Source organism: Cryptomeria japonica, chromosome 9 (assembly GCF_030272615.1).
Source record: "Cryptomeria japonica chromosome 9, Sugi_1.0, whole genome shotgun sequence".
Taxonomy (NCBI): Eukaryota; Viridiplantae; Streptophyta; class Pinopsida; order Cupressales; family Cupressaceae; genus Cryptomeria; species Cryptomeria japonica.
The window spans coordinates 581,348,249-581,361,411 of NC_081413.1; the positions used below are offsets into that span (position 1 = coordinate 581,348,249).

The 13,163-nt window shown below is 37.3% G+C and overlaps 1 protein-coding gene across 1 annotated transcript; it reads right to left on the reverse strand.

Annotated features, from left to right (window-relative positions):
- Positions 1-8,636: 8,636 nt before the first annotated feature.
- On the reverse strand, positions 8,637-12,337 carry LOC131052911 (MDIS1-interacting receptor like kinase 2-like). The gene is made up of 7 exons (XM_059211778.1): positions 12,121-12,337; positions 10,699-10,824; positions 10,380-10,598; positions 10,150-10,293; positions 9,923-10,046; positions 9,555-9,756; positions 8,637-9,434 (listed from the first exon to the last, which is right to left on the reverse strand). Exons 1-7 carry the CDS (start codon positions 12,335-12,337, stop codon positions 8,637-8,639), a joined length of 1,830 nt encoding a protein of 609 aa, XP_059067761.1.
- Between the last annotated feature and the right edge of the window lie 826 nt (positions 12,338-13,163).

A 13,163-nucleotide genomic window follows, 5' to 3' on the forward strand; every position in this document is an offset into this window, starting at 1 on the left:
AATCAACATGAAATTTAATAAAATTCAATCATCAAAAGGATATATAGTTAGAGAATTGGGTGTGCTCCTTGTAATGAAGGCTCCACCTTTGTACTTGAAGACATAGGATTTCAAAAGTGACAAATAAAAATTTAAGATAGTCATAAACCAATAATTCACTATGCCAACAACCAAAAAGTGAAGTAGAGAGAGGCCATGAAGGAGCCAAAAGCATGAAGTTGTATATGATTTTGAAGAAATCATCATCAAAATAAAATGATCAACAAGAAGCTTGACACTATAGGATTAGCAAGGAGGCATCATAATGAACATGGAAGTGTATAGGGCAATAAAGAAGCCATCACAACAAATGTTAAATGCTCAACATTGTCCCCCAATTTTTGCATATGAACAATGCAATGAATTGGAGGTGACAAGGAAAAGTAATTTGTAAAAGAGAATCCCATAATCACAAGAATCATTTAACAATGTCATGTGTATTGTTGTGTGACAAGAAATAGGGGTAAGCTCATAGGATGCAATTATGCGAACACGTGTAAGAAGGGGAAAGAAGATGCATGTCAATATTGGTGACAATGTAGAAGTAATACCAACAAAGTGTTAGATAGAAACATGTAAGCGTATATACATGTAAAATACATTAAGACTATCAACATAAGCACTTGCCATATAAGAGTGATTATAGATAAATATCATACAAATATGTAAGCATAAATATATGATATCACAAGACTTAAGCATGAAAATCATAAACATATATCATAGAAAATGTGAAAATGTGGTCATTATATGATAAAATCGTATAAATAAATGAACTTGTAATTATATGAGTAAAACATTACCAAAGGGGAACAAGACAAGTAACATAAGTGGATGCACCCAAGTGGGGAAATATAACGCGGATCATGTATAAAAGTAAAGTATGAAAAACATGATAACACTAGTGTTCCACGGGGACGCGTTCCCTCCCCCCCAGGTTCATGTCTATGAGATGGGGATGTCTTCGGGATGGGGAGATGGGGACATGGCTTCCCCCGCCATCCCGCCACCACCACCGGTGTGCCAAGGAGAATTGGAGACATCTTGGGGTCTCCAAGACTCCTATTTTGGGACGTCACAAAAACAATTTTTTTTATAAAAAAACATACTTCAAATTTTTTTCGGGGCATAGCCCCTAGAATCCGACTTCTGGCCCATGGGGCACTCCTATCGTTGGGTTTTTCTCACATCTAACACCTTGTGCAGCTTATCATTGCTACCCCTCAAACCCATTAGCATCTTCGCTCCTAAATCCCCACTAGTTAGTGGGACTTACCTTAGATGTGTTCATACGAGGGATGCAAGCTCTTAGTTATTGTTTTGATATTTGTTTGGAACATTTGATGTCATGGATTTCATATTCCATGAGTTTTGTCACCCTTGCCGAGTTCGAGTCTTGATTCAAGGAGTGAAAAGAGATAGATTGAGTGATTTTTCTATTTAACTAATTTGCCAAAGTTTCATTTGACATGTAATTCTTATACATCTTTTCATAACTAGTTTTTCAAGGACTATATGTAAATCAACACTTCCCCCCACCCCTCTGCCATCACCCCACCGCCGTCCCCCTACCATCCCCAAACTTAGGCTCCTTGTCTCTTCGTCCTCGAAACCTATCCCCCTGTCTTGAACCTTCATGAAGCATTGGATAACACACAAGACATAAATAGAAGATGAAATGAGAATGGAAACACCACAATGATATAATACAAAAGGGAAACACAAGAAAGGATGATTGCAAAATGGGTCAAGCAAAAATGCCAAAACAAAAGAGGATGTAAGATAATACAAGACATGAAGGAGGAGCACAACAAACATGGATTAATAAAAAATACAAAAAAGAACAACATAAAGAGACTAAACAAAACTTCATATCATGAGTAATCTACTTTAACAATACAATAGAAAAATTGCTCTTAACACAATTTGTCTAAACAAGAAGCTTGCTGCTACTGCGATGGTCAACGACCCAAAAGATTTTGAAAGCCATTGCTTTGTTTGCAACTTCCCTTCGAGCCTTGGCCTCTGCGTTGGGTGGTTTAGCCCCCACCCTCCTCGCTCGGGTGTTGCTCCTGCCCGCTCAATCTTGAACATTGCTCCTTCTTCACAGGCTCCGTTCGCTGTTCCTCCTGCATCCACACCCTTCGCGCTTGGTGGATGTCCTTCTGCCCTAGCTGCATGGGTGTTTCGTGCCCTTCCCCCCATGGATGCCCTTCCTAGGGTTGTTGCTGCTGTGGATGCTCGAGTTAATGGTGCTGCTTCTTTGTTTGGTGATGTTATTACCGATGGTGGCCCTGCTATGGGCGCCAATGTCCAACCTAGACCACCTTCTTTTGCTGGTAAGTGCAACTTTTCTCATGTGGTGTGGTCAGATTTGCTACCCAGCCCCCCAAGGGGGTTTTTCCTCTTCCCTGTGCCAAGTCCTCCCCTATGGTAGTTTATGGACAGGATGTTGTGGACACCATTGGGTTCTATCAACATTGTGCTTTGGTGTGTAGATTCTCTGGGCTTTGGCCTTCATTACCAGACCTTCGTTGTTGGGTGAGTGACTCATGGAAGCCTCTGGTTGCTCATAGTATTGAGCTTTTTCCTTGTGCTAAAGGATTTTTCATTACTTCCTTTGCTTCTTCGTTTGATCGTGACTTGATTTTGGGTAAGTTGTGGGCTTGGAGAGTTCACTTCCTCTTTGTTAAGCCCTGGACAACCTCTTTTAACCCTCTTACTGAACTACTTAATGTGCGTTCAGTTTGGGTTCACCTTGTAAACCTTCCTCTTAATTTCTGGGAGCATTCTTGCTACAAAGCCATTAGTAACTTTATAGGAAGATTCTTGAAGATTGATGATGCCACGTCTTCCATGGGCCACTCCACCTTTCCTCGTATTTTAATTGATATTGACATCTCCTCACCTCTCCCTGGGGATGTGATTCTTATGGTTGGGGATAGGCCTTGTATTCAACCACTAGAATATGAGGGCCTCCCCTTTTGTTGCCAGAAATGCTTCTCTATGGGTCATTTAGCTTTGGATTGATCTCTTCCATGTCACAAAGGTGGTGCTACTTGGTGGAAGGATTCTACAACTGATCACTTGACCATCTATGCTTCTGACTTTGTTGACTCCTCTCACGAGGATGAGACCTCCTCCCAGGATGTAGTTGTGCCTCTTACTACTCTTATGTTACTTTCGATGCCATTGTTGCCATCCCTATGGAATCAACTCCTGTTGCTCTTGTTTTGCAACTTTGTTATACTTCTATCAAATCTGCTCCTGATGTCATTCCTTTGCAACAGTCTGCTGAGCTATTCTACAACAACACTCTGCTGGTGTCTCTGATTTTGCTCCGATGAGGTCCTCCCTGCTTGATCTTTCTTTTGATGGTCCCAATGATAGTATTCCATGGATTGTGGTTTGTCACAGGTGAAAGGGGAAGTCTTCTCCCCTCCCCCAAACCCCTCCTTGTCAAGGTTCGTATGTTTCTCCCCTTCCTTCTATAGGATTCTGAGTTGTTGCTAGTTTGACAAAGTTTTTTTCTTTTGGCTTGTCTGATCGTGTTTTTTTAGGGATTTCTCCCCTATTTTGTTTTCTCTCTTACTGCTTTTGGGCTATTGTATTAAGGGTCAGAACCCTTGTAGAGACTATGTTTTTTGTCAACACAATAAGGATCAATGTTTCCAATCACTTTTTAACTTTACATCCTCCTAAAAGCCAAAAGGGAAACATAAAATGCAACATACAAAAGATAAAAGAAAGTTCCATGAACCACACAAGTTTAAATTATACATGAACCATGATGAAAGTGTTGCTCATATAAGTGTCGATACTTGTAAAAAGTCTAGAAATGGGCAATGAAGGTAGTTCTCTTGACAAAGGCAATTATGTAGCTATAAGCAAAATACCATGGAAGTATTCAAGTCTTGAGAGAGCCTACATTTAATATGATAATGGTAAAGTCTTAATTGAAGACGAAGAATATGAAGAATATACAAAAAATAATTATGTTTTCAAAAGATAGAGATAATGGCTGGTTGTCTTAGGGGAAATGGAGAAATGGCATATGTAGATGAAGCATGCAAGGTATAAAATGAAGATATACACTATATTAGGAAAAATAAAATGGGTAACTAGCTTGTGACCATAATTTGTATTCTAAGAGTTTATAGGCGAGCTAATCCAAGTGCAAGGTATAGTGAAGAAATTGAGATATGTAAACATCTAGCTCATGACATGCATCAAGAGGTAGATTTGGGCTATGAAATATAGTATGATGAATCAACTCATATGATTGATGATACTAAACTAATGTGTGCAAATATATAGAAAAAATAACTAGAATCTAAATTCTTATACGATGTCATCTTAGGATATGTTTTAATAAAGGATGTGATATCATTGATCACCTTATTGAGGGAATTTACACGCATAATGGCGCGATGAACTATTGTATACTTACACATGCTTGCACTAATAAAAACACTATTATAAACATTAATTTGTAGTTTAATGATGATGTTATTGAAGATAGATGTACATTCATTCAATTTGAGGGACTTGAATATAGGTTCATATACATGATGAGATTTCATGATCTATTGAGTACAAAGTTCCTAGACTCGGACTCGGCTCTGACTCGACAAGGCTGACTCAGCTTGTGACTCGGCTTGGACTCGACAATGACTTGGCAAAAGAAGAAAACCCTTGAAATTTAGAGATTTTTAACGATTTAAAACTCGTTTCATACACCCATTATTGAATTAAGCTTAAAGACACTATAACATCATCAAATAGAAGCTAATTTGATCACATACATAAACATACATCCATCACATGCGTAGAAATGTAAATTATAGTTGAAGGAATTATAAAACATAGATATATAGAGTTATAAATGTTGTCCAATGTATATAAAATCCATGACTTCAAATGTTACCAAACATATATGTAACTGTAAAGCGTAAACAAAAACAAGTCTATGGCTTAGGCTTTGGCTCAACCTCGTCTATCTACCTCCTAGAAAGGCGTCTAAGGTAGGTCTTGGATGACTGAGTAGCCATAGTCTCTGCCTGTGATGTGCCAGTTTGAGTAGCCATAGGTGCTATGCCTGATCGTGCTCTATCCTCCTCCTCTTCCATAGCCATAGCCTAAACCTCATTGTCTACCTGGTCAACCCACTCAAGGTCCTCATCAGTGAAGACTGGATCGGTGGACTCAGTGAGCCAATCAGACTCGGGGTCAACTTTCTCTAGAGTGATCGAAGAGGAGTCAGCATCCAAAATCTGTCTGGTCCTGAGACGGAGGTTGTAATGAACAAAGACTAGATCATTCAACCTCTCCGCAAACAATCTATTTCGCCTCTTTGAGTGGATATGCTCGAACATGCTCCAGTTGCGCTCACATCCAGAAGCGCTGCATGGTTTGCTCAATATGTGGATGGAAACTTTTTGAAGGTTTGGGGTTGAAGGCCCAAACATTTGCTACCATCTATCTGAGATAAGGAAAATAAAAGAAACATTAGTCTCATTTCCAACTTTAAAGGTAGATTATAAAATAAAAAATTAAAATGCATAAGTCATAAACTTTAGAATTTTCTACCTGGCTGCAATTTTGTCCGACCCTCTTTGCATAATTGGCTGGCAAAGATCACCCCTACTGCATTATTAAATGCATCCATCTCGAGCAGTGTAGTTGTGGTATCAGTGCCCATCCGTTGTACTACTAAATATAGCCCGCTAAGAACCTCCTCATCCGCTTTGAAATTAGCACGGAAACAAAATGATGGATTGAGGTAATAAGCTGCTGCATGGATGGGCCTATGAAGTTGGTTATACCATCTTCTATCACTTATGTCCCAAATGGGCCTATAATTATCCTCAACTCCAACATATATAGATCTAATGGCCTCCTTGTCCCTATCCATGCCCTCATATATGTAACCCATAATGGGCTTCTCCCCATCAACAACTCGTAGGAGAACTACTAGGGGCTCAGTGACCTGCAAATAATATTAAACAAAAATAGTTAAGTCACAAGTGTGCATGAAAATAAGAAAAATTACAAAGTTGCATAATGCAAACAAAACAAAAATATGCATATAAATTTTTAAAATTACCTGCACGATCTCTGCACAAGGGGTCCAAAAACCTGGCTCATCAAAAATGCAATCTGCTACATCCATCCCTACAGTGGTCGTAGCATAGGATGAGGAAGTCCACTCCTCACCAACAAACATGCGCCTCAAAGATGGCTTTGATTTTATCAAGGATTTCAATGTGAGGAAATTCGAGGAAAATCTCGTTATACTAGGACGAGCCAACTCCCTTTCCCCCAAGAAATGGCAAAAAAAATCATTAAAAAATGTTATGTTCTTTTTTGTTTTTTTGACTGCACTTTTTTAAGTGACGCCGGCCGGGTCACGACCCTCGAACTCGATGAGTCAGGGAGTGACTCGCTAACTCGGCAAGTCAGGCGAGTCACGTCCCCTGACCCGTTTAAGCCTGGGCCAGGGTCACCGTGACCTGGCAGGGGTCACCCGGCCCGCTGACTCGCGTGACTCACTGCGAGTCACAAAGCTCTGATTGTATATGATGAGATTGAGTCTAACTATTTCCCTACACTTTATATGATTTCTCTTATGAGGATAAGTTAGGTACTCCTACTTCGTATATAGAGCGCACAAGTTTGAATACTAGTAAAGACACATGTTTGCTTGAGAATGTAAGTTGGTAACTCTCCGAGTATGGGAGAAAAATACAAATTATTGACAATGCAACTATTATTAAGTTTTTTAAGTCCTTCAAGTGATGATAGTTATTATAAATATATTGATTTAGAGAAATATTTTAGTCATTACATTGAGGAGGATGAGGCAATCATGGAAGAAATGAATGTAAGGAAAAATATATCTTTTTATGAGTATGTAGCTCCTCTTGATATAGGAAATTATGATTTATTGGTGTAAAAATAACCTATCCTTGCAAGTGACTAGGACTATGAAAATATAGAAGAGGATCATTCCAAAGAGAAACTAGATAGTACACATTATTGTGAAAGTCTTGACAAAGGGAAAGTCATCTCTTATGTGTGATGTATAACTCAGATTGTGTGAATCTTTTGACACCTCATGATTGGGATGTATTTCTAAAGGGTCTTTATGTACAGTGTTAATGAAGAATGATCCATTACAAAAACAAGGATTAAACAAGAAAGATGTGGTACCAACTCATGAATGTGAAGTTCCAAAAGGATCAATTTATTTTGATAAAGTATAATTAATTTAACTAATGTCATTAAAAAAGCCACACATAAGAAACAATATAAAAGAGGAAAGGAATATGTTTCTTCTTGTTGTCAAAGAATGACTTGAACCCTTGGCGAACATGAATTGATCTTACCATAATATCAAAGGGATCTACCTTTTGAAGATGTCAACATATAGAGGAAAGAAGAATGTCTACACATTGACATGGGGAGATGCAACACCACAAATGAGGAACCATTTATTAATATTAGTCCAAATTTTCTCTTGGAAAGTCATGATGAAGAAGATACCATTGTCAATTCCCACCCTTTCTTTCCTTTGGTTGAGAATGTAACATATGAATTAGTTATTGGAGCAAGGAAAAAGTTGATGCAAATGTGCATGAAGGAGATTTTTTTTTTAACTCTTATATTTTTTCCCTCTACCTTGAACCACATATTATTGTTGTGCTTCAAAAGGATGAATATGGGAAGGAAAAACCTATTGTATTAATTATTTGCACATGATGACAAATGGAGGTATGTACTAGATGGGAGGAAAATATGATATCCATGAGAAATATTAGTGCACATAGGAAGATTTTAAATATGCATTTATTTTGTGTTATCTCCAAAACTACGCAAGAGTTAGAGATTCAATATTTTTCCTAGATAACAGTTGTTACCCTAGATTTAATGATAGTCACCACAAAGTCCTTGTGTTGTAGCTCCAAAAGTATGTCTTGATATTAAGAGAACTCTAGAATAGGTCACTACTTGAATGTTCCAAATAGAGAAGTATATGGCATGTATTATGATCATATAATTTTTTTGAGGAATGTGGTGAGAGTGTGTTTTATCTCAGTTGGCCAAAGAATTGGTGAGGCTGTTGGTCCATGATTCTAAGAACTAGCACTACCTCTATAATTGCTATGTATTATCACATCTTATTTGTTTTTGTGTATCTTTGTCTAGACTTGACCCCTATTCTACTGTGCTTCCTCCCTCACTAATTAGTAGCACCTTCTATTGAGTCTAAGTGATGACTAGGTTTTATCAATACTCTATTTGAATGATTGTTGTAAAATTTCAGCTATATTTATTTTACATTTGATCGAAAAGTGACACAATATTTTACTTTCACCCTTAACTAATTACCAATCATATCACATAGTTTATCTACAATAACCTCTTATATGATAATTTATTTCAAATAAAATCTTATAGACCTTTGATGACTAGTAAATACATAAATTATCCTTCATAGATGGTAGTAGTTTGTCATGCTAATAATTTATTATCAAAATGTTTAGATAAAGCAAAATATAAAACAATTCTATTTGACATATAATAACAGAGAGCAACTAAGTAGTGGAAGAGAAAAAGGAGAAGTGTGGGTTGTAGCTCAAACTCCAACTACAAGTTTGTGAATCTGCACTTGTACATAAGCCTCTTATTTTGGAGCCTCGCATGAAATGCAAAAGTCTGTCCCACCATACCATTATTGATATGATTCCACCCAGTCCAATCCCAAATCCCAACCCCACAGCAATCACTGAGATATGTTTATCCACTTTACTCCACACTGATTTACCCACTGTTTTTGAAGGTGAAGGCACTGTTGAACTTTTATTCTGTTTGCAGCTTTGTAAAGGATACCCACATAAACATTTAGGATTTCCCTGGTAAGATTTCTCATCAAAGGTCATAAGTTGTTTTCCTGCAGGTACTGGCCCACAGAGGTGGTTGAAAGATACATTCCAATAGCTCAACTTGGATAATAGAGATAGCTCCTCAGGTATTTCCCCATTCAAACTGTTTTGAGACAAGTCCAACTGCTCCAAAGGTTCTATTTGCCCCAAAGATGCTGGTATCGCACCTTCCAATTGGTTTCCAGACAACTTTAGCAACCTCAATTGAGATAGATTCCCAATATATGGCGGTATTTCTCCCTTTAAATTATTGTTTGAGAGATCCAGTATAGTGTTTGCCGCCGACACATATTCTAGTCTATACTCAAATCCTTTTATTTCGATGGCTGGTATTTCCTCATAGAGCGCAGTGCCACCCAGTTGTGAAACTTTAGGATCTTTAAATCCCTTTAGATCCTCTAGAGTAGAGGGAATTCTTCCACCAAATTTATTATTAGATAAATCCAACACCTGCAATCTGTTGAGGTTTCTAATCCATAGAGGAATATCGCCCTTAAGCTCATTAGAGCTAAGGCTTATAACCCTCAACTATAAACAATTTGCAAGAGGGTATGAAGAAAGCTCGCCTACCAATCTTTTCTTGCTGAAATCAAGAAGAGTAAGCTGTGTACAATTGACCAACGATGCCGACAGGGTCCAAGAAAAATTATTAGAATGAGCAGACAAAACTTGTATCGAAGAAGAAAATTGGATTTCAACATTTCCATTAAATGAGTTGCTAGAGAGCTTCAGCTTCTTTAAGGCTGCGCAGTTACTCAATGTTGGTGGAATTCTTCCAAACAAAAAGTTCTGTCAGAACCCAATCAGTTATATTCTTTCAATTCCCTAAGGATGGTGGAATATTCCCCGTTAGCTGATTATTAGATGCATCTAATTTCTGTAGTGAAATCAACTCACCAAGACTTTCAGGAATACCCTTCGAAAAATTATTGTTATACAGGATAAGCTCAGAAAGACTGGAGAGTTTACCAATACTGTATGGTATTGGTCCAGTTAAGTTGTTTCCATTCAGATACAAATATACCAAAGATTTGAGCTCTCCAATGGCCTCTGGAATTTTCCCTATCAAGTTTAATGAAGTATAATTCAGAACAATTACTAAGAGAAGGAAGGATTGAATTGGATAGACTGTGGCGTTAAAAATAAAGACATGAGAATGGCGCACCTGTGAGATAGTTATCGTTGAGAATCAAAATAAATAGAGACGTGCAGTTTCCTAGTTCAAGTGGTATAGCTCCAGTTAAATCATTTCGATACAGATACACATTTGACAAAGTTTTGAGTTCTCCAAGGGACTTTGGAATTTTACCTGTTAAATTCAATGAAATATAATTCAATACAATTACTAGGAGGAGGGATTGAAGTAGATAGCATGTTGCCTTGAAAGTAACGCACCTGTGAGATGGTTGTTCTGGAGACACAAACTCAATAGAATCGTGCAGTTTCCTAGTTCAGGTGGTATTGGTCCAAATAAATTGTTTTCATTCAGATACAAAGACCCCAAAGATTTGAGCTCTCCGATGCCCTTTGGAATTTTACCAGTTAAATAGTTCGCATTTAGTGCCAAAGTTATCAAAGATTTGAGCTCTCCATTAATGGCCTCTGGAATTTCACCTATTAAATCCAACGAAGTATAATTCAGAACGATTACCTAGATGAGAACTAGAAACGCATAGCATATTTCCTGCAAACTAAAGACATGACAATAACGCACCTGTCAAAAGGTTATTGGTGAGGGACACAAAAGTAAGAGAAAACCTTTCAAATACATGAGGAAAACAGGAAGTGTTGGCATTCTGTATTGCAGTGGCGGTAGTTAATGTCAATGCCAGAGCCAAGCCTAAGCAGAGCATTGCGATCAGCATACGTCTGTTCATTTCTAAAACAAAGCCGATGTATTATAGGTGAGTCTGTCTAACAGTGGAGAAAGTTGGAGTCTGTCAAACAATGGAAAAAATATAAAAGTGACCGTTCAACTGCAGAATATTTTATATTTGAAAATAGTCATCAATGGAGGGGACCATACAAATGCAGCAATGGAAATTTTCAGCAAACTGTATTAGAACGAATGGTAACGCTATATTTTATTTATTTATTTTGACTCAGCCCTAAGACATAGTGACTCCACTAAATATATCACCGAGCGGGTGTCTGACATATGTTTTAAACCTTCCTAAAACAAGAGACCAGATTCATGACGAGTGATCGATGAAAAACGCGAGTCAATATCCTAGTATTGAATTTTCTTGTTTTGAGCAATTTATATCACAATCTTGTACTTTTGAAACCTTTAACATGTTGACAATGTCTTAATTTAGTGGCTAGTTTTTATTTGTCAATTATAATGAACAAATTTTTAAATTCTTAATGTCAAAGGAGTTGGTGCATGTAAATCTTTTATTTTGAGTAATTTGAAATTTTTGTCTTAGTAATTATGGACAAGGAAATAAGTTTATGGTGGGGTTTTGATGCGCTCTAAGTGATGAATGGGAGTTTATTATTCTAAATGTTGTAGTTCTTATTATTAACATGCCTTGTTTTGAGTGTCTTAGATCATAACCTATGCATGTTTGAAACACATCATCTTTGAATATGTCTAACATTTAGTGATTTTCTCTCATTTGTCAATGATCATGCATGTATAGTATACAAAAATTTCTAAACGTCAAAGTTTGTCCATATGTGTAAATTGACATTTTTTTTCGAGTACTTCGAAAGTTTTGTCTTAGTGGTTACGGACAAGGATATATGTTTACTTAATTGATATGGACCTATTATTTTAATAATATTTCCTACCCACTTATTTTGTGTCACATTCACTCATATCTTGAGTTAGATATAAAATTTAATGATAGGTGGACACATAATGACTACTTGAAAGGAATACCTTAGATCTGAATTTGAAAAAGTTAAATCTTTGAAATTGTTTCTTAAAATAGAATATTATCTTCAATAATTTTTTATTTTAAGTCTATCAATTTCAAAACCAACTTTTAACTATAATAATAAATTTAAGATTTTGATTCTTTAAAATAATAAGTATTAATTATTTCATAAGTATTAAGCTTGTTCACTTGGTCATTCCAAGTCTCCACTTGGGTCGTCTCCTTCTCATCGTTGTCATTGTCCAATTTACCCTCCTTCAATAGCTTCCTTGCCTTCTTTTTCATCCGACTCTGGCCTGACACAAACCCCATGGTTTCCTTTCTCATAATACCATTAGTGATGGCACACAATGAGCAGAAGGAGTCACCCATTTTGTCAAACCACTGCTTGTAGTCTTCTATTTTCACTTCTAGGTTCTGGACCCTCACTTGGAGCTCCTTTATCTGATTATGCAGATTGTTCTTCATGTCGTCATTTGAGGAATCATCCTTCGTGTCGTCATTTGAGGAATCATCTACATCCTCAGGTTCAAAATCCTCCTCTAATCTAAGGTAGTAACTTTAGGTTCAATTTGAACCTTCTTATCTTTAGCCAATAGCCTTGCAGATCTTCTTTCTCTAGAATTTATTTCCTTCTTCTTCCTTTCATTCAACTTTTCCTCCTCTTTCTCCAAGTCCCGTAGGTTGAGGTCAACATTAATGTTTTTCCTAATAGGGTCTTTCTCAATCTTCTTGGCTTTGACAGGGCTATTTTTAGGTGTTTCCAATCTCCTTTTATCTTGGTTACTTTTAAGCAAGGCAACCTCAAGGGGCCAAGCTTCTAGTTTAGCCCTAGGTTTCTTACAATTTGATTTGGCCAGATGAGGGTTATCGGGTGATCACAGGAGGTTAGTTTCAATTAACTCAATTTTGATACAGGACCCACATGTTTCTTTTATAGGCTCCACATTACTGGGCAGGAAGAGCAAATGACTCTGGTTCGGGGTGTGGTCAAAGGCATACTTGTACATGACATAGATTAAACCTTGATGCAACAAAGGATTTACTCTATTAGCAATGCTAGACTACAGGGATGTAAAAACAAAATAGGGCAAATTAATCTTTTCTCCATGCCTAATATGATTAAAAATGGGGAAGTGGTAACCATCCACTGAAGTATCACGACCCTCAAGAGTGAAATATTTCATAGAAAAGTAGCTAACTATAGGGTAGGGCTTAAGGAGAATAGAGCGGCCATACCCATTTTGAACTACCATCGAGCACTCAACTTTTCTAGAGAACTTCTTCATGTAGG